A 21,486-nucleotide genomic window follows, 5' to 3' on the forward strand; every position below is an offset into this window, starting at 1 on the left:
TGACCTTCACCAAAGCCCACGAAACATGATCTCTGCAAGTTTACAGTAAGAAGAAAATAATCTCTCTTCTAAAGCCACTGTTTGCAAAAGTGACTTCTAGTTGGACCCAAGTCTCTATGTGGATTAATGTGGTGTTGGATGGAGCATAATGCATAGGAGAGAGAAAGCCAGGAGTGGTCTTAGAATGAAATAGATAGGGACCAGAGGCATCTGATCTGGAAGAAGGCCAGCGATAGGCACATATCTAGGTTATATCTGTCAGAGTAATTTGCAGCGCAGCAGCAGTTGGATGGAATCAGTGGAACACAGAACAAAGAAACATCAAAGACGTTGGTAAAACTATATACAAAGTTTTACTGTACAAGACAAACAGACTTGCAGACAAACAAAGGACTTGACTTTCACTCTAGGCAGACAGCACTCAACACAACTCAGAACAGAGCAGAACTGATGCAATCAGTAATACACAAACTTGTGTCTGGATACTCCCCAGTTCCAGCCACACATCAAGGTCATCACAGCTTCTTAGTAATTAACTCTTTCCAGACTATAGTACACTCTGGATGATGCAATCAGTATGCAATACAGGCAAGACACAAACTGCATTTTAACACTATCAATACACAAATCCCACATTAATAATAATAATAATAATAATAATAATAATAATAATAATAATAATAATAATAACTTTATTTTTATACCCCGCCCCATCTCCCCGAAGGGACTCGGGGCGACTTACATGGGGCCTAGCCCGATAAGACAATATCAATAGCACAACTATAAAACAATTATACCAGTAAAACATCAATAGCAATAAAACAATCGTTAACAATATCTTCACTCTCAAGAAGAGGAGCCTTTTCTACCTCAAAAGACAAACTAGCTTGACTGGCCTCAGGGTCTGTAGGGTTTAACTTGAATGATGTCAAGAGGCATGCATTTGCGATGCTTCCCCAGGCGAAAAAGTGTCTGGGTCAACCATGTGAAAAGAGCGCAGCGGGGAGAATGGAGAAGGTTCTGCAAATCAGACAATGCAAACCGTAATTGTAGATTGGCTCGACTGCCCTTTGTACCATGTTCTGGTGGAAACAATGGTTGAGATGCCTACAAGTAGAGGGAATTAGGCTGGGAGAGTATATGGGAACAACCCAGAAATGGCATCACATGGGATACAGAAGTCTTGGATCTCAACATCGTGCTGGAATTGAGATGTTCTCGACAGAATTGGAAAGAGGAGCCATGACATAGACTTAGACGTGCTGTGAAAAATGGTTGAAGATTCAATAATCATACTAAGCTGACATGCATCCATAGCAGACAGAAAAGGACAATAGAAAGGACTGTCTAAAGCAGTGGTTCCCAAACTTATTTGGCCTGCCACCCCCCTTTCCAGAAAAAATACTACTCAGTGCCCCCTGGAAAGGGGGCGTGGCTTAGAGGGGTGGGCGTGGCTCCTGCTCAAGAGGGCGGGGCTGAGCCTCTCCCCAGTCCAAGATGTAGGGCTGGGAGGGGGAGGTGGGCGGGGCCACAGATGGGCAGCCAGGACTGGGATGGGCGGAGTTACGAGCTCTGAGGCAGGGCTGAGCTCCTATCCCTGTCCTGTGGCACCTGGCAGGACACAGGGGGCGGGGCTAGAGGAGGGGAAGGGGCCTCTAGACCCCGCCTCCGTGTTCTAACAATTGCCTCAGGGGAGGTATACAGAGCCTCTTGGGAAGAGGCCCCACCCCTAGCTCCGTCTTTTAGTCCTAAAAGGCCTCTCAGGAGAGGTATAGAGGCTCAGCCCTGTCTCAGGCTCTTGGAAGGAGGCCCCGCCCCCTTCCCTAGCTCCGCCCTCTGTGTCCCAACAAGCGCCTCAGGAGAGGAATAGACTTTCAGCCCTGTCGGGTTCTTCGGAAGAAGCCACACCCACTCCTCTAGCCCCGCCCTTTAGTCCTAAAAGGCCTCTCAGGGGAGATATAGAGGCTCAGCCCTGTCTCAGGCTCTTGGAAGGAGGCCCCGCCCCCTTCCCTAGCTCCACCCTCTGTGTCCCAACAAGCACCTCAGGAGAGGTATAGATTCTCAGCCCTGTCTCGGGCTCTTGGGAAGAAGCCACGCCCACTCCTCTAGCTCCGCCCCTGTGTCCTAACAGGTGCCTCAGGGGCTCAGCCCTGTCTCTGGCACTTGGAAAGAGGCACCGCCCCTCCTCTGGCCCCGCCCCCAAATGCACGTGTGGCCATCACCGCCCCCCTGGATCTCTGCAGCGCCCACCAGGGGGCGGTAACACCCACTTTGGGAATCATTGGTCTAAAGTAAGAAACAACGGTGAGTATCTTAGCTGACTCAACTTCTGAAGGAACTGGCCACCATTATGGTTAGGACTTAGATATACTAGGTCGCCCAGTAAATGGCTAGCCATATCAATCCAGCTATGGAATTCACTAAGGTTTCTAACTTTTTCTTTTTTTACAGGAGAGGTGGGTAGTATTGAGTGCTATCATGATCAACAAAATCATGGGCAACATGGCGACCTTCGTCTTGATGCGGTCTCCCACCAGCCTTTGACAACAGACGGCATTTAAGCCACTATAACCAGGTCTCCTCTTTCCTAGATCTCTCTCAGGGCGAATTGTCGGAGGCGTCTGGTGGTTCTTCACCCTCATCATTATCTCCTCCTACACTGCCAACCTCGCGGCCTTCCTGACGGTGGAAAGGATGGTGTCTCCCATAGAAAGTGCCGAAGACTTGGCTAAGCAGACTGAAATTGCCTACGGAACTTTGGACTCAGGATCAACCAAAGAATTTTTTAGAGTGAGTTTCGTGTTTATTTAACCGTTTGACTGATCTTAAAAAACTCAGATGGTGTCATGAAATCGTTGAGTGTGTAGACTTGTGCAGGACGTTTTGCCATTCCCTTTCTCCTTGTGTGCCATGGCATGTTTAGACTGTAAAAGTACAATAAATAAGGCAAAGGCAAAGGCAAAGGCTTCTCCTTTCATTTCCGGCTTCTAGAGGTAGTGCTCATCTCTGACTTTGGGAGGTACTTTTCTCCATTTATAAGCTGAGAAGCCTGTGTTCACCTCCTGGTCTTGTGACTGGCCTTGTCACAATACAATGAGACACACATACACAGACAAAGGCAAAGGCTTCTCCTTTGATTTCCAGCTTCTGGAGGCGGTGCTCATCTCTGGCTTTGGGAGGTACTTTTCTCCATTTATAAGCTGAGAAGCCTATGTTCACCTCCTGGTCTTGTGACTGGCCTTGTTACAATACAATGAGACACACATACACAGACAAAGGCAAAGGCTTCTCCTTTGATTTCCAGCTCATCTCTGGCTTTGGGAGGTGCTTTTCTCCATTTTCAAGCTGAGGAGCCTGTGTTATCACCTCTTGGTTGTGTGGCCAGCAAGATTGCTTGGAGAATCCCTTTGCCTTTTCCCGCCAAAGCCGTACCTATTTATCTCCTCACATCTGCATGCTTTCGAAGTGCTAGGTTGGCAAGGAGCTGGGACTGACAGGCGTTTACCCCACCTTGCAGATTTGAACTGCCAATCTTCAGGTTTTAACTCATTGTGCCACCATGGCCCCCCAAGGTTTCATCTACAGTCCTCAAACTTACTTTCTGATCTATTATTATTTTTGCTAAAGTTGACTGGTGCCATGTATGTTAATATTTGTTTCCTTTCTTTCTCTCTCTCTCTGTTTTATTTCACACAGAGATCCAAAATAGCCGTCTATGAGAAAATGTGGTCATACATGAAGTCGGCCGAGCCGTCTGTCTTTGCCAAAACCACGGCGGACGGAGTGGCGCGCGTGAGGAAATCAAAGGGGAAGTTTGCCTTCCTGCTCGAATCGACCATGAATGAGTACATTGAACAACGAAAGCCCTGTGACACAATGAAAGTTGGTGGGAACCTGGATTCCAAAGGCTATGGTGTAGCAACTCCCAAAGGCTCAGCATTAAGGTGGGTGGAATAATATAACAATATCCATGTTGTTATAGTATTCCACCTACCCTGATGTATTGTGTTGTCTTTTTCTTTCTTGTGGATTTGAGGTAAACTTAAACAAGTTTTCAAAACAAATTCTTAACAGTATTACATGGAGTTAAATAAGACGGTAAATTATGGTTTCATTGACTTTTAATGCATCCATTTTTTTCTAAGTGTTCTCTCCGTGTTGTCCTTTCTGATTGTTTGTTGCTGGTTTTTCTTTTAATTTTACAGTCCAGTGGCTTTTTTCAATTTAGATGGTAAAAGCCCGAGTTTAAAACTGCCATACGTGATGAGTGTTAATTGCATGACGTGGTGTTCTCGTTGCCTTTATTGTTTTCCTTCTTCTACTACTTCTTCTTCTACTTCTACTACTTCTTCTTTTTTTACTCAAAAGACAATCTCCCCATCCCGCACACTTCAGCTTTTTTGAGCAAATGTTTATATCCTCCATGCCACCTTCCAATATTTCGCCCCGTTACCCGCTGTAGTAACAAACACATTATTCTCTATAGCTCCACCTCCCCGTGAAACAAAAACAAAACAAAACAAAACAAAAAAAAAAAGACCAAACCAAAACCAAATTTTTTTCTTTCTGGCCAATTTGTCCTCCTTGTGCTCCTTTCTTTATACGTTTGAACGAACTTTAACCGAGCATCTCTGCATTATTCTTACGAGTTATGTTTTATCGTTTCAAGAAATGCTGTTAACCTGGCAGTATTAAAACTGAATGAGCAAGGCCTCTTGGACAAATTGAAAAACAAATGGTGGTACGACAAAGGAGAGTGCGGCAGCGGGGGCGGTGACTCCAAGGTCAGCCTCAATGTCACCACAATCGGGTACCTTAGTCAAGAGTAATCGGCAAGGCTGTTATTTTATGCATCAGGGAAAAGGAAAAATACAAAACAAACAAAAACAAAAAAATGTCACGAGCCTGAAACGGCAAGAAACCATCTTGAATTTGTTACAACCAACCCACTCGCTTGCCCAGTAGCCTATTCCGTTGAGCAGTCCTTCCTCTGTCCCTTAGGCACTGCTTGCCATTGCAATCAAATCTGGGTCCTTATTTAACTAACAGAGAGATCAAGTAGGTTGGACCATTTCCCATTGCTCAGGATGGACATTGAAGTGCAAATCCCAGGCTGATCCAGTTGGAAGGTCTTCTGTTAGAGACCCAGTTGGAAGGTCTTCTATTGAAGGCCAGTTTGAAGGTCTTCTGTTGGATATTCGTTCGAAGATCTCTTATTGGAGATCCAGTTTGAAAAGTCTTCTATTGGAGATCCGGTTTGAAAGTCTTCTATTGGAGATCCAGTTTGAAAGTCTTCTACTGGAAACCAGTTTGGAGGTCTCTTATTGGAGATCCGTTTGAAGGTTTTCTATTGGAGATCAGTTTGAAGATCTTCTGTTGGAAATCCAGCTTGAAAGTCATCTACTGACAATCCAGTTTGAAAGTCATCTACTGACAATCCAGTTTGAAGGTTTTCTATTGGAGATCTAGTTTGAAAGTCTTCTATTGGAGATCCAGTTTGAAAGTCTTCTACTGGAAACCAGTTTGAAGGTCTCCTATTTGAGATCTGGTTTGAAGGTTTTCTATTGGAGATCAGTTTTAAGATCTTCTGTGGAAGATCCAGTTTGAAAGTCATCTATTGACAATCCTGTTTGAAGGTTTTCTGTTGGAGATTAGTTCGAAGGTCTTGTATTAAAGAACCAGTTTGAAGGTCTTCTGTTGGAGATCCAGTTTGAAGCTTTTCTACTGGAGATCCAGTTTGAAGGTTTCTATTGGAGATCTAGTGTAAAGATCTACTGGAGACCAGTTTGAAGATCTCCTACTGGAAATCCAGTTTGAAGGTTTTTTTTATTGGAGATCCAGTTTGAAGATTTTCTATTGGAGACTAATCTGAAGATCTTCTGTTGGAGATCCAGTTTAGAAGTCATCTATTGACAATCTAGTTGGAAGGTTTTTTGTTGGAGACTAGTTCGAAGGTCTTGTATTAAAGCTCTAGTTGAAGGTCTTGTATTAAAGATCAAGTTTGAAAGTTTTCTGTTGGATATCAGTTTGAGGGTCTTCTTTTGGAGATCCAGTCTAAAGATCTTGAGAACTGATTTCGTTCTAGAAAGAGGCTTTGTGTAATGTGCCAGTCTTTTATTTGTTGTTTTGTGGAATGGTTTATGTGTTTAACCAATTTTAATTTTATGACGGTTTCATTGCTTTTTAACTGTCGCATGCTGTGAATTTTTAACTATGTTTATTTTAACTGTTGCAAGGTGGTTCAAATGCTAAACTGAAGAAGCATCAGGATGGTAATGACAATAGCCAAGGTAGACATTCTGCCTGGGACATACATCTTTGCAATACCTATATTTTGGGTACAAAATTGAATGGAGCAATGTGTTGTCGAAGGCTTTCATGGCCGAAATCACTGGGTTGCTGTGTGTTTTCTGGGCCATGTTCCAGAAGCATTCTCTCCTGACGTTTTGCCCACATCTATGGCTGGCATTCTGAGAGATTGTGAGGTCTGTTAGAAGCTAGGGTTTATATATCTATCTGTGGAATGATGTCTAGGGTCTTGTCAGTTTGGTGAAAGTGCGAATGTTGCAATTGGCCAGCTTAACTAGCATTGGATATCGTTGCCTGGTTGAAGGTCTCCATGAGTTGAAGGTCTCCATGAGGATGCCTGCTATAGAGAATGCTTCTGGAACATGGCCATACAGCCCAAAAAACTCACATCAACCTAGCTACGGATTCATAAATTTACCAAACATCAAGCTTCATAACCGAGTAGCCACTCCATAATATCTCAGCCACTTCACCATGTTATCACATGAGTTGACACTTATTGAGCCCCAGAAGCTCTCTGTCTGCAGAGCTACACCTTGAACCTAAAATAATGTAGGACAAACCTTAGGAATAGTGTACCATATTTCCGATGCTACTATTAAGCGTTCCTTCCATATGTCTGTGCAAAGAGACACTGATACCTCCTTCCGCAATGGCAACCCCGGGATATGTTGGCAATAGGATTCCAGAATTAAGTCCTTGCAGGCTCCATGCTACAGCTTGAACCTAAAATCCAATAATGTAGGACAAATCTCCCTAGGAGTAAGGTACCATATTTCTGATGCTACTGTTAAGCATTCCTTCCATATATCTGTGCAAGAAGGCACCTATACCTCATTTCGCAATATATGTTGGCAACAAGATTCCAGTACTAAGTCCTAGCAGCCTCCATGCTACAGCTTGAACTTAAAATCCAATAATGTAGGACAAACCTCCCTTGGAATGAGGTACCATATTTTTGATGCTACTGTTAAGCTTTCCTTCCATATGTCTGTGCAAGGAGACACTGATACCTCCTTCCGCAATGGCAACATCAAGATATGTTGGTAATAGGATTCCATAACTAAGTCTTTGCAGGCTTCATGCTACAGCTTGAATCTAAAATCCAATAATGTAGGACAAACCTTCCTAGAAATGAGATACAATAATTCCGATGCTACTGTTAAGCTTTCCTTCCATATGTCTGTGCAAGAAGGCACCTATACCTCCTTTCGCAATATATGTTGGCAACAGGATTCCAGCACTAAGTCCTTGCAGCCTCCATGCTACAGCTTGAACTTAAAATCCGATAATGTAGGACAAACCTTCCTAGAAATTAGGTCCCATATTTCTGATGCTACTGTTAAGCATTCCTTCCATATATATGTGCAAGAAGGCACCTATACCTCCTTTCGCAATATATATTGGCAACAGGATTCCAGCATTAAGTCCTTGCAGCCTCCATGCTACACCTTGATTCTAAAATCCGATAATGTAGGACAAACCTTCCTAGAAATGAGGTACAATATTTCCGATGCTACTGTTAAGCTTTCCTTCCATATATATGTGCAAGAAGGCACCGATACCTCCTTGCGCAATATATGTTGGCAACAGGATTCCAGCACTAAATCCTTGCAGCCTCCATGTAGACATAACTTATTCATTCCTTTATCATATTTAGGAATCCTGTTAGGAAATGGTTTTGGAATTAATTCCTTTAATTGAGAACTAGTACTCCCCAAAGAGTCCATTAAATTTTCCGGATTGCAATTCCCTCCCTCTATGCAATCTGCTCTCCTTTAAAAAAAAAAACAATTAAAATTTGTAATCACTTTCTATAGTTAATCAACCCACTTGCGGCGTGACTATTGATGAGGAAGTGCGCAGGCAGTTAGTGAGTTCCCTCTCGCTTTTATCAGCACAGCAAGTGGAATCATTATTCCCTGTAATTATATTTGGATAACAGCAAAAGTGGTATTAAAACAAAGGAAGTTTTATGTATTTTGTTTTCAGTCATTACCTCTGGGGCTAAAAATAGGGTGTGTGTGTGGACGAAAATATCGGCAAGTATCCACCTGAGCTCAAATAATGTTACCTATGTGAGTGTGTGAGATGTTTAATGTCCTGCCTGCTTATACCAACATAATATGACAAATGTGTAGTGGCAGAAGTTAACTTGAGCTTGCACTGCTGGAAAAGATCACTATCTTTTTGGAGTTTGAAGCGGATCCAGCAGGATTCCTCTCACCGTCTTAACGTTTGCAGAATATCTGCACAAAAGGCCTAGTACTGGTGGGGTTTGGTGATGATTGATCTTAGATTCTGGGAGTTATAGTTCACCTCATACCCAGAGTGCACTGTGAACCCAACCAATGATCAATCGGGACCAAACTTGGGCATAACAGAGACCCAACATGATCAACTTTAAATATTGACGGGGTTTGGGAGTTGTAGTTGGGAGTTGTAGTTCGCCCACATCCTTGTGCATTTTTCGAATGGGAGCATTCATAAAAGCAGAAGCGAACGACTATTTCTTATAAATATAAAAGGGTAATGAAATTTTGGCCTAGGACGAAACAACAAAACTACACATCCCAGAAACACTAAACTTGGCAGCACAACCCCTCATCCAATAATGTAGGAAAAACCTTCCTAGAAATGAGATACAATATACAAACCCCTGCCATATAATCCAGTTCAAATCAGATAATCTGTATTTTATAGGCAGTGTGGAAGAGGCCTAAGTGAGGCCTAACTCTGCCTGTCCCCTGGGCTGAGTGGGTTGCTCGGAGACCAAGTGGGCGGAGCTTAGCCTTCTAACTGGCAGCAATTGGATTAAAACAATTATTCCTCTCCCTCTATTATTTTATTTTTCTTTTCTTTTTGTTGTATGAACGTAGAGGCATAGATGAGGGGTTGTCCTGCCAAGTTTAGTGTTTCTGGGATGTGTAGTTTTGTTGTTTTGTCCTAGGCCGAAATTTCATTACCCTTTTATATATATAGACTAGCTGTGCCTGGCCACGCGTTGCTGTGGCTACAACTTAATTTTTCTTTTCTTTTTGTTGTATGAACGTAGAGGCATGGATGCGGGGTTGTGCTGCCAAGTTTAGTGTTTCTGGGATGTGTAGTTTTGTTGTTTTGTCCTAGGCCAAAATTTCATTACCCTTTTATATATATACTAGCTGTGCCCGGCCACGCGTTGCTGTGGCTAGGACTTAATTTTTCTTTTCTTTTTGTTGTATGAACGTAGAGGCGTGGATGAGAGGTTGTGCTGTCAATTTTCGAGGTTGTGGGGCATTTAGTTTAGTTGTTTTGTCCGGTGCCGTGATTCCATTACCCTTTTATATATATAGATAGATAGATAGATAGATAGGGAGGAATGAGAACAAGAAAGCAAGCAAACAAGGCCTTTCATGAGCCCGAGGAGCTCTTTGCATGCCGGTATCAGTGCCGATCAAACAAGCTCTTCATTAGGAGAAATTAAGCTGGCGTGCAAACGGACGACACAAAATAAAAATGGAGATAAGAAGCATTCTTTCCCTATGTAGCGCCTGCAAAAATTTTTTCCTGCTTGCTTGCTTGCTTTGAAGAACTGGGACTGGCAATCATTTTCCTGTCTGAACCTCCATCAACCAGGCCAGGCCACCTGGGAATATAATATGGGTCAGGCCAGTTGTTTGCACCAGATGCACACGCCTGGCCCTGAAGGAATTAACAGAAGCCCTTTCAAAAGAGCTTAAAGCAGTTGCGTGTAAGAGAAGAAATACTGGGTTTTTGTATGTCTGGCAGTGTGTGAGACATTGTGTTTGTTCCCTTCTTGGAACACTATGCGTTTTGTGCACCTCCGTTGGCACGGCCTCTTTTGCTCGAAATAGTTCCTAAAGTGACATGTTTTGCACCCATTTAGTATTCCTGCCTGTTGTGTTTTCCTATCCAACACTTTAAAAGCATTTATTCCCCTCTGTAAATAAGACGGTGCTTTTGTTTTGGATGTTCTTTGGCCCAGATTGTCTGCCCTTCGAGGAAATGCTTCATTAATTTGTAAGAGGCAAAAAAGGGGCAAACAAACCACCCGCTTCCTCGTGCTGCTTTCAGGTTTCTTGGGTGAATTGGGCCGGATATCAGCCAGCAAACCAATGCCTTAAATCAAGAAACAGCTTCCTAAGATCCACAGAGATACTCGCAGGAATGCCTCAGCAAGCAAGAGTCCAAAAGTGGCAGGCAAAAACCCGGAATCTCAATCCATGGCTGATACCAGATGAAGTACACAGAAGACCAGACCAGGCGTTTGCCATGAAATTGTCATGTCTCACCGATAGTTTTTGAAGTAGGGTTCGGATATCATCAACCTGAATCCTATCCATACTCCCACATAGACCACAACCAGTTGGAGTGATATAGTTGTTATTTATATTATATTTTATATTATATTAAACCTTTTTAACTTGGCCCTTTTTAACTTGTGGAATTGTGCAATATAATAATTCTAATTCAGACGGCACTTTAAACACACTGACACTACATCTGCCCTGTTGGCTTGTTGCAAATTGCCTTTTTACGTTTAATGTTTTAACCGTTTAGTGTTTACTAATATTAGATCTATTAGTAAACATGTCCTAAATGTTTGATTTATATATTTAAATTTCTATTTTTGTTATTTTTGAGTTGTTCGATAAGTACACCTGATGTTGTTCATTTTATTGTTTATGATTTGATCTGTCTGTTATGTTTTCTAATGTATGGTTGGCATTTTGCCATTATATTGTAAACCGCTTTGAATCCCCCCAGGGGTGAAAGAAGCTGTATATAAATGCAGTAAATTATTATTATTATTATTATTATTATTATTATTATTATTATTTGTCTCAGGCAAATTGAGGATACAGTTATAATGTATTTAAAACACAAAGTTAAAAACTTGTCATTATACCAGATTTCCTTTGGCCACTTGGAATGCCTCTGGTGTGGCTGTAAGGAAGTCCTCCACCATGCATGTGGCAAGGCTCAGGTTGTATTGCCAACATAGGTGGTCCGTGTTCTCCACACTCTTCTCCACGCTCGCATGTCGTGGACTCCACTTTGTGGCCCCATTTATCAAGATTGGCTCTGCACCTCATGGTTCGGTCTGTTCAGCGCCTTCCAAGTCGTCCAGTCTTCTGTGTACCTCATCTGGTATCAGCCATGGATTGAGGTTCTGGGTTTTTGCCTGCCACTTTTGGACTCTTGCTTGCTGAGGTGTTTCTGCGAGTATCTCTGTGGATCTTTGGAAGCTGTTTCTTGATTTAAGGTGGTGGCATGCTGGCTGATATCCAAACCGAGGATGGGTCGGAGATGTCAATGCCTTGGCCCTTTCATGCTGGCTGATATCCAAACCGAGGATGGTCTTCTGTGTACCTCATCTGGTATCAGCCATGGATTGAGGTTCCGAGTTTTTGCCTGCCACTTTTGGACTCTTGCTTGCTAAGGTGTTTCTGTGAGTATCTCTGTGGATTTTAGGAAGCTGTTTCTTGATTTAAGGTGGTGGCATGCTGGCTGATATCCAAACCGAGGATGGGTCGGAGATGTCAATGCCTTGGCCCTTTCATTACTGGCTGCTACTTCCCAACAGATATCAGGTGTATATCAGGTATAATTTCTCCAGTGGTGTAGGGCACAGACATCCTGTGATGACGTGGCATGTCTCATTAAGAGCCACATCAAATATTTTAGCGTAGTGAGATGTTTTCCACGCTGGGCATGTGTATTCAGCCACAGAGTATCCAAGCGCAAGGGCAGATGTGCTCACTGTGTCTGGTTGAGATTCCCAGGATGTGCCCGTCAGCTTTTTTATGATATTATTTTTACTATGACTTCATGCTATGGAATCTTGGGAGTTGTACTTATTTACTTAGGCCAGGGGTCCCCAAACTTTTTAAACAGGGGGCTAGTTCACAATTCTTCGGACCATTGGAGGGCCGGACTATAGTTGGCCACCGAGCATAAATAATAATAACAATAACAGCAATAATAAAAATAAAAAGGGTTGGAAGATACCCCTTGGGCCATTGAGTCCAATCCCCTTCTGCTTTTGTGTACCGAAAGCACAAGCAAAGCACCCCTGACAGATGGCCTCCCAGCCTCAATGATAATAATAATAATAATAATAATAATAATAATAATAATAATAATAATAATAAAGAGGGTTGGAAGAGACCCCTTGGGCCATTGAGTCCAATCCCCTTCTGCCTTCACCGAAAACACAAGCAAAGCACCCCTGACAGATGGCCACCCAGCCTCAATGATAATAATAATAATAATAATAATAATAATAATAATAATAATAATAATAATAATAATGAGGGTTGGAAGAGACCCCTTGGGCCATTGAGTCCAATCCCCTTCTGCCTTCACCGAAAACACAAGCAAAGCACCCCTGACAGATGGCCACCCAGCCTCAATGTTAATAATAATAATAATAGGGTTGGAAGAGACCCCTTGGGCCATTGAGTCCAACCCCCTTCTGCTTCTGGCACCAAAAGCACAAGCAAAGCACTCCTGACAGATGGCCACCCAGCCTCAATGTTAATAATAATAATAATAATAATAATAATAATAATAATAATAATAAAAAAGAGGGTTGGAAGAGACCTCTTGGACCATTGAGTCCAACCCCCTTCTGCACACGCAAAGTACCCCTGAGAGATGGCCACCCAGCCTTAATACTACTACTACTACTACTACTACTACTACTACTACTAATAATAATAATAATAATAATAATAATAATAATAATAATAATGGTTGTAAGAGAAGAAGAGACCCCTTGGGTCATTTAGCCCAACCCCCTTTTGCCCTTGTGCCTTGGGGGCCGGATAAATGGCTTCGATGGGCCGCATCCGGCCCCCGGGCCTTAGTTTGGGGACCCCTGACTTAGGCAATCCCTCGTAGCTCAAGGATGATGGTTCTCCAAGTGTAGTGTCTTGGCGGTGGATGCGTAGGTGGTTGTTGAGACCTATTATTGACCCGTATGTTCTTCTGCAGTGAAGACATCAGTTTCTAGACAGAAGGTGGTCCCGGTCAGGGTTGGCTTGATGCGCTTTCTTTTTCTTGGCATGTTTCTCCCTTGAGCCCTCCATTTGTGCATCTTCGGATTCCACAGCACTGCTGGTCACAGCTGACCTCCAATTGGAGCGCTTTCAGTTACTTATGAAACTACAACTCCCAAACCGCACGACAGCTTGGGAGTTGTAGTTTCATAAGTAACTGACAGTTCTCTGCAAAGTCTGGAATTGCATAGGATGCAATTGAAGTGGCATCCAACTTCTACGATGAGTTTTTGGGAAGAATAACTTAGGTCTGAAGACTTCAAAACAGTGTCTGTGTATACTAGGTATGGGCAAACTTGGGCCGTCCGGGTGTTTTGGACTTCAACTCCCACAATTCCTAACAGCCTACCGGCTGTTAGGAATTGTGGGAGTTGAAGTCCAAAACACCCGGACGGCCCAAGTTTGCCCATACCTAGCTTATGGTGAAAACACTATGTAGTTATTTCTCAACGTTGCATAAATATCTCCACTTTCCTGTTGCCTTTTATTTTATTTTATTTTTTGCAGCCTAGGTAGAATTAATCCCTGTAGTGTGTTAAAAAACAATTTATTTATTTACAGTGTTTATATTCCGCCCTTCTTTCTCACCCCGAAAGGGACTCAGGGCGGATTACAATGAACACATATATGGCAAACATTCAATGCCAACAGACAAACAACATTCAGCTTTAGACAGACACAGAGGCATTTTAACATCTTTCCAGCTTCACGATGCCAGCCACAGGGGGAGCTGTTGCTTCACCGTCCATTGGTGGCTGTTCTTCCTTCATTCTTTTCCTCGCGAGCAGTTTTATGGTGTTGTAGATTAGTTAAATTAGCCTCCCGCATAAAGCGTACCTAAATTTTCCCTTCTTGACAGATGCAACTGTCTTTCGGGGCTGCTAGGTCAACAGCAAGCCGGGGCTATTTTTTTTTTAATGGTCGGAGGCTTAACCCGACCCGGGCTTCGAACTCCTGACCTCTCAGTCAGTAGTGATTTATAGCAGCTGGTTACTAGCCAGCTGCGCCACAGCCCAGCCCAACAACAAGCCAAGCTTCAAAAACGAGCTCTCAGCGAAGAAGAACGGATGGGTTGCACCAACCCATGCCGGTATACCATGCACACCTTCTTGCATCCATCTTCAAGGCTGGCTGGATGGCTGCCATGATATCTCAATAAATCAGCCAGGCTTTCTTCCAAATAATGTGCTAAAAATAGGGTCAAATGCCTGCTTAATGACAGAGATGTTTTCCCTTCGCTGCCTCTTTTCCGCGGGGACTTTGTTCGCCTCGCATTCAACGCTTGCCACTGTGTAATTTTGTGCCTACCTACACTAATCTTTTGTGCCAAGTTCTTTTGATGACCTTAAATAAGTATTAATAAGCCCCGCACGGCCGCCCACTCTGTGCCTGTCACTCTTGTGAAGTATTGATAATAATAAAGTGACAGGCTGGTTAAATCAGAGGCAGAAGGAAGGCGCCCAAAATTCTGAACAAAGAGGAACGAGAGGCACATGTTAGCAACATGCAACCGCTAGATGTGGGTTGGAGTGCAACTTCATGACAGAGTATACTAGTCACATCGGAAAGGATGCCATTTCAATCCCATAGATCTCCAAAGAGATGGAAAATGTGATCCTGGGCTTTGGTTTTCATCCACCTGAGCTGCTAATAATAATAATAATAATAATAATAATAATAATAATAATAATAATAATAATAATAATACTATCTTATCAAGACTATCTTGAAGAAAAAAACATCTTGCCAGATGAACAGAAAGGCAACAAACGGAAAAGCAGGGGCACAAAAGACCAGTTATTGATTGACAAAATGATTCTGGAGAACTGTAAAAGCCGAAAAGCTAATCGTCACATGACGTGGATTGACTACAAAAATGCCTTTGACTCACTCCCACACAGCTGGATCATCAAGTGCCTGGACGCCATCGGGATTAGTAAAAACGTTGGCACCTTCATTGAAAACGTGATGGAGCACTGGAAAACTGAACTGTTTGTTGGAAATGAAAGCTATGGACTTGTCAACATCAGGAGAGGAATTTTCCAGGGAGATTCATTGTCCCCTCTGCTTTTCATTATTGCCATGATCCCTCTGTCAACAATCTTACAAAAAACAAATCTCGGCTATCAAACATCTAAGAATTCTCACAAAATTTCGCATCTGATGTACATGGATGACCTGAAGCTGTATGGGAAAATGGAAACTGAAATCCAGTCTCTGACTAACACTGTCCGAATTTTTAGCACTGATATCAGCATGGAGTTTGGCTTGGACAAATGTTCGACAGTGGCATTGAAGAAGGGAAAAATCATTGAAAATGATGGCATAAATATGCCCAATGGCCAAACAATAAAGTGTCACCAGCCAGAGGCCTATAAATATCTGGGCATATTACAGCTGGACAACATCAAGCATGAACATGTGAAGACTGTGGTCAGTAAAGAATACACACAAAGGGTCAGAAAAATTCTTCAAAGCAAGCTCAATGGAGGCAACACCATCAAGGCCATAAACACCTGGGCCATACCTGTCATAAGATATACTGCTGGCATCATAAACTGGACACAGGCGGAACTGGACAATTTGGACAGAAAAACAAGAAAACTCATGACCATTCATCATTCACTGCACCCTCGCAGTGATAGTGACCGGCTATATCTGCCTAGAATATCAGGGGGCAGAGGACTCTTACAAGTAAAACAAGCAGTCAAAGAAGAAGAACATGCCCTGGCAGAATATGTAAAGCAAAGTGAAGAACCTGCTTTGATTGAAGTCAAAAATCAGAAACTCCTCAAAGCACAGAAGACAAAAAACCACTACAAGAAAACCGCACTACAAACTAGAGCTGACCGCTGGCACAACAAAACATTGCATGGAAAGTTCCTTGACAAAATTGAAGGAAAAGCTGATAAGGAGAAGACCTAGCTCTTCTGCCAACTGCAAAAGGCCACCCGACTGGGATCTGCACAACACACATTCCCGCCTTGTCGATTGACGGTGCAGATGTTGCTTTGTGTGGCGGCTCTCGCGGACAATGGATGTGATGGATGCAGGTGCTGCCCATGCTTCCTCTCCCTGAAGTATGTTTCCCAAAGAGGCAAATTAAACGCAGATACTCATCAGCATCAAGCTTTGCTTTAAATTCTAATCCTCGAGCAGTCTGCGGAGTTTTAATCGCAATCTAAGAACACACATTTTTAATATGTGAGCAGATAGGAGGCAATTTGCAGCTGACGCCTTTGTAACCTACGAAAATTAGCTCTTGAAGTGTTAAATTTCCTTGATGAGTTAGAACTGTTGCATCAAGGCATCACATCGGGCGTCCTCTTCCATTTCCATTAATATATTTGTTTCTGTAATTAGTTTCCTTCTGAGCAATTGAAAACATTTTTTATTCCATTGCTTTCAAGTGTGCAAATTTAGCCTTTGATCTCCGCCGTTCTCTTGGTGGAATGAAACAGTTTTTTCTCCCTATCTTTCTCAATGGGATTATGTATTTTTTTTCCCTCCAAACAGAAATGCATACTGCTGGTATATAATACATAATGAGAAAGATGGATGATGCAGATATATTGCCCTGCTTCTCTCTAAAGGAGTGTGTTACAAAGCTTGCAAATCTTTGCATTCTTGTCTGTGAAAATATTGTTATCTCCGATGGCAGCATCTGCTTGCTTCTTCCAAACTAGGCAGTGCTGCAAGCTCATCCCTGGTTTGTTGTTGCGGGATTTGTGAGAGGGTCTCTTTGGCCATATTGGAGCTGCGATTCAGCAGGTTCTGGTAGTGCTCTTTCCAACGTAGTGCAATTGATGTTTTGTCCTTCAGAATTTTGGTTCCATCTGATGAGCGTAGGGGATGTATGCCACGGTTTCTTGGTCCATAGATGATCTTTGTGGCTTTGAAAAATCCCTGAGCGTCATGGTATCTGCTTGCGTTTAGAGATCTGGCTCTGTACTGCCATTTCTATTTCAGTGCAACTCCATTGAAAACAGTGGAGCAGCCTGGGTGCTTTCTATATCGGGACCTCCTTGCTTCGGCTGGTTGAATGGGACAGAGTGGCCTGATGGCTTCCAAACTATGTACGGGAAATATTGATTTGACAGGTTGAAGAGGAGTGAATAGTGTTGGTGCTTTGAAGTCTGGCCGCTTTCTACCTTGTGGAATTGTTGGTTGGGCAGGTCGAACAGGATTGAATAGTCTGAGTGCAGGAAGTATGAATGTTGCAATTTGTTACCTTGATTTGTATTGAATGGCCTTGGAGGTTCGAGGCCTGGCTATTTCCTGGTTGAGGGAATCCTTTGTTGGGAAGTGTTAGCTGAACCTGATTGTTTCCTGTGTGGAATTCCCGTGTCTGGAATGTCCCTGTCTTTTGAGTGTTGTTTTGTATTTAGTGTCCTGATTTTAGAGATTGAATTGTTCTGTTTTCTTATTAGATCATAGTAATTATTACATCTATATATATAAAAGGGCAATGAAATTTCAGCAGAGTTAGGCCTCACTTAGGCCTCCTCCACACTGCCTATATAAAATACAGATTATCTGATTTTAACTGGATTATATGGCAGTATAGACTCAAGGCCCTTCCACACAGCTATATAACCTATTTATAATGGACTTTACCCTTTACCTTAACTACCACCAATTCCTCAATACTTTATTTCCCATACCACCATACTTCACCACAGCAACGCGTGGCTGGGCACAGCTAGTATGATATAAAGTAATGTTCTGTATTAATTACTGTTTTTACGAATTTAGCATGGAAACATTGCAATATTTAGTTCCAAAAAATTGACTACTAAATGGCAGACTGCCTTGGATAAGTGAAGCTTGGCTAAGTGAGACTCTACTGTATTGTCTGTTTGGAGGGGAAGTGTGAATTTTGCCATTGGCGAGCTTGATTAGCACTGAATGGCCTTGCAGCTTCAATGCCTGGGTGCTTCTTGCCTGTGAAGCTGTTGATTATTATTGTTGTGGTTGTGATTGTGCGGTGCCTCGGGGCAGGAAAAGGGGAGCGTGCAGGAGCGCCTGTTGAGGGGAGGGGTGGGGGTTGTTCTGTCCGCGCTTGGGGTTCATTTTGGTGCAGGCGCACATGGAGCGTTTTTGTTTTTTGGATTTTTTAGGCCCCATGGTGGTTCCTGTTGTTTATTTTTGTTGTATGAACCTAGAGGCGTGGAGGAGGGGTTGTGCTGCTAAATTTTGAGGTTGGGGGGAATTTAGTTGTGTTGTTTTGCTCGTTGCCGGGATTCCATCACTCATCTATCTATATATATATATATAAAAGAGTGATGGCATCACGGTGACCCACAAAACAACAAAACTACAGGCCCCCCAACCTCGAAATTTGACAACACAACCCATCATCCACGCCTCTAGGTTGATACAACAAAAAGAAAAGAAAAATAAAGTCCTAATTAGAGGGAGAGGAATAATTGCTTTTATCCAATTGCTGCCAGTTAGAAGGCTAAGCTCCTCCAACTTGGTCTCCTAGAAACCCAATCAAAAATAATAAAAAACACTAAAAATAATTAAAAACACTAAAAAAATTAATACAATAAAATACTATAATAACAAAAAACAACTAAAAAAATACAAGAAAATAATAAAATATAATAAATAAAAAGATAACTTACAATAAAATTAATTACAAAATGCAAATAACGTCAAATAAAAATTACACAACAATTTTTAACCAATACCACCACCACTTTGCCACAGCAACGCGTGGCCGGGCACAGATTGTATATATATAAAAGGGTAATGAAATTTCGGCCTAGGAAAAAACAACAAAACTACACATCCCAGAAACACTAAACTTGGCATCACAACCCCTCATCCATGCCTCTACGTTCATACAACAAAAAGAAAAGAAAAATAAAGTCCTAATTAGAGGGAGAGGAAGAATTGTTTTTATCCATTCCTGCCAGTTAGAAAGCTAAGCTCCGCCCACTTGGTCTCCTAGCAACCCACTCAGCCCAGGGGACAGGCAGAGTTAGGCCTCACCTAGGCCTCTTCCACATTGCCTATAAAATACAGATTATCTGATTGCCCATCATTGTTCTATTCTATCCGAAAGACTAGGTAATACTTGACTAGATGGGTGAAAAGTTGGTTCACAATCAGACTCCCGTTCTCTTATGGAAACGTAGCCCTGCCGTTTGGACTCTCCACGACACCCCGTAACCATTGACTCCTGTACTACTTAAACAACATTGAAAAGGAGTTGCTGCGAGACTAGTTAATTGTGGGGTCTTGTTTTATTATTTGCCGTTTCCCTTCCCTGGCAATTGGTTAGCATTCATTGGTAAAATAGTGTTTTATTTTGTCTTGGAGGCTAATGACACCTCTTTGGGTCTCGCTCCAGCAGACTCCTCTCGTTCGCCTTCCCGCCCGGCGAGGCCTTTGGAATAACATTTCTGTTGCATCTCATTAGCATACGGAGGAGAATGGATTAGCAAGAGGTGCAACAGTCACTCGAGAGCCTTTTCTTTCCTGTTTAGAAGTCATTAGCATCCGCCCGGCCTTCCCTATAATTAGTATTGTGCAAATGCCACAGCCACGTCAATTACTTGCAAATCACAAAATTTGTGCAAATTACAATGTCGGGGGTTTTGTTAAAGGTGCCCTAGCTGGTGGCTGGAACTCCCTGACAAAGGCAAGGAGCTTTGGCCAATGGGGCTGGGTGGGATGGAAATTACATTGGAAATTACAGCTACTTCCTAATGCATAGACTACTATCAGGAGCAATTTCGTATGAGTTGGCACTATACTCAGGGTTTCCAGGGCAGAACAAAGGGAAATAACAATCCCAAGTCTGCCTCCATTTAGAAAAGCACCCAAGGCGGAACAATGCCTTGTGGAAATGCCCTATAACCCAGAATCTGATCCCATATTATCTACTTTAAATTGGATTATATGAGTCTCCGGAACTCCTGGTGGCGCAGTGTGTTAAAGCGCTGAGCTACTGAACTTGCAAACCGAAAGGTCCCAGGTTCGAATCCAGGGAGCGAAGTGAGCACCCGCTGTTAGCTCCAGCTTCAGCCAACCTAGCAGTTCGAAAACATGCCAATGTGAGTAGATCAATAAGTACGGTAATGGCGCTCTATGCAGTCATGCCTATGGCCACATGACCTTGGAGGTGTCTATGGACAACGCCGGCTCTTCGGCTTAGAAATTTAAATGAGCACCAACCCCTAGAGTGCAAGTAGATAAATAGGTACTGCTCCAGCGGGAAGGTAACGGCGCTCCATGCAGTCATGCCTATGGCCACATGACTTTGGAGGTGTCTACGGACAACGCCGGCTCTTCAGCTTAGAAATGGAGATGAGCACCAGCCCCTAGAGTGCGAGTAGATAAATAGGTACTGCTCCGGTGGGAAGGTAACGGCACTCCATGCAGTCATGCCAGTGGCCACATGACCTTGGAGGTGTCTACGGACAACGCCGGCTCTTCAGCTTAGAAATGGAGATGAGAACCAGCCCCTAGAGTGCAAGTAGATAAATAGGTACTGCTCCAGCGGGAAGGTAACGGCGCTCCATGCAGTCATGCCTATGGCCACATGACCTTGGAGGTGTCTACGGACAACGCCAGCTCTGCGGCTTAGAAATGGAGGTGAGCACCAACCCCTAGAGTGCGAGTAGATAAATAGGTACTGCTCCGGTGGGAAGGTAACGGCACTCCATGCAGTCATGCCAGTGGCCACATGACCTTGGAGGTGTCTACGGACAATGCTGGCTCTTGGGCTTAGAAATTGAGATGAGCACCAAACCCCAAAGTCAGACACGACTGGACTTAACGTCAGGGGAAACCTTTACCTTTACCTTTACTATATGAGTCTCTACTACCATCAGGACTTCCTCCTTCCACCTTCCTTTTGGTCACCGAATCTCTGGTCTTGTTCTTTATGGTGTCGTAAAATATCTCCCCTGTTATGTGCGGTACCTAATTTTTCTACTTACAGCTCTAAGCTGATTTCGAACTGCTTAGGTCAGGGGTCCCCAAACTTTTTAAGCAGAGGGCCGGTTCACGGTCCCTGAGTGTTGGGGGGCGGCGGACTATAGTTTAAAAACAAATATGAACAAATTCCTATGCACACTGTATATGTCTTATTTGTAGT

General features: G+C 43.1%; 1 protein-coding gene across 6 annotated transcripts in view; it reads left to right on the forward strand.

Annotated features, from left to right (window-relative positions):
• gria3 (glutamate ionotropic receptor AMPA type subunit 3) overlaps positions 1–21,486 on the forward strand; it is a 202,819-nt gene that overhangs the window by 159,869 nt on the left and 21,464 nt on the right. For 4 of the 6 annotated variants that reach the window (XM_062963941.1, XM_062963940.1, XM_062963938.1 and 1 more), the window contains exons 12-13: positions 2,592–2,790; positions 3,697–3,944. In XM_062963941.1, the coding sequence (XP_062820011.1) occupies positions 2,592–2,790; positions 3,697–3,944 (447 nt within the window). Of the gene's footprint in view, positions 1–2,591; positions 2,791–3,696; positions 3,945–4,669; positions 4,785–21,486 lie in introns of all 6 variants that reach the window. The other 2 variants (XR_010001064.1, XM_062963937.1) reach the window with 1 other exon arrangement.

Source organism: Anolis carolinensis, unplaced genomic scaffold (genome assembly GCF_035594765.1).
Source record: "Anolis carolinensis isolate JA03-04 unplaced genomic scaffold, rAnoCar3.1.pri scaffold_12, whole genome shotgun sequence".
NCBI classification, from domain to species: Eukaryota; Metazoa; Chordata; class Lepidosauria; order Squamata; family Dactyloidae; genus Anolis; species Anolis carolinensis.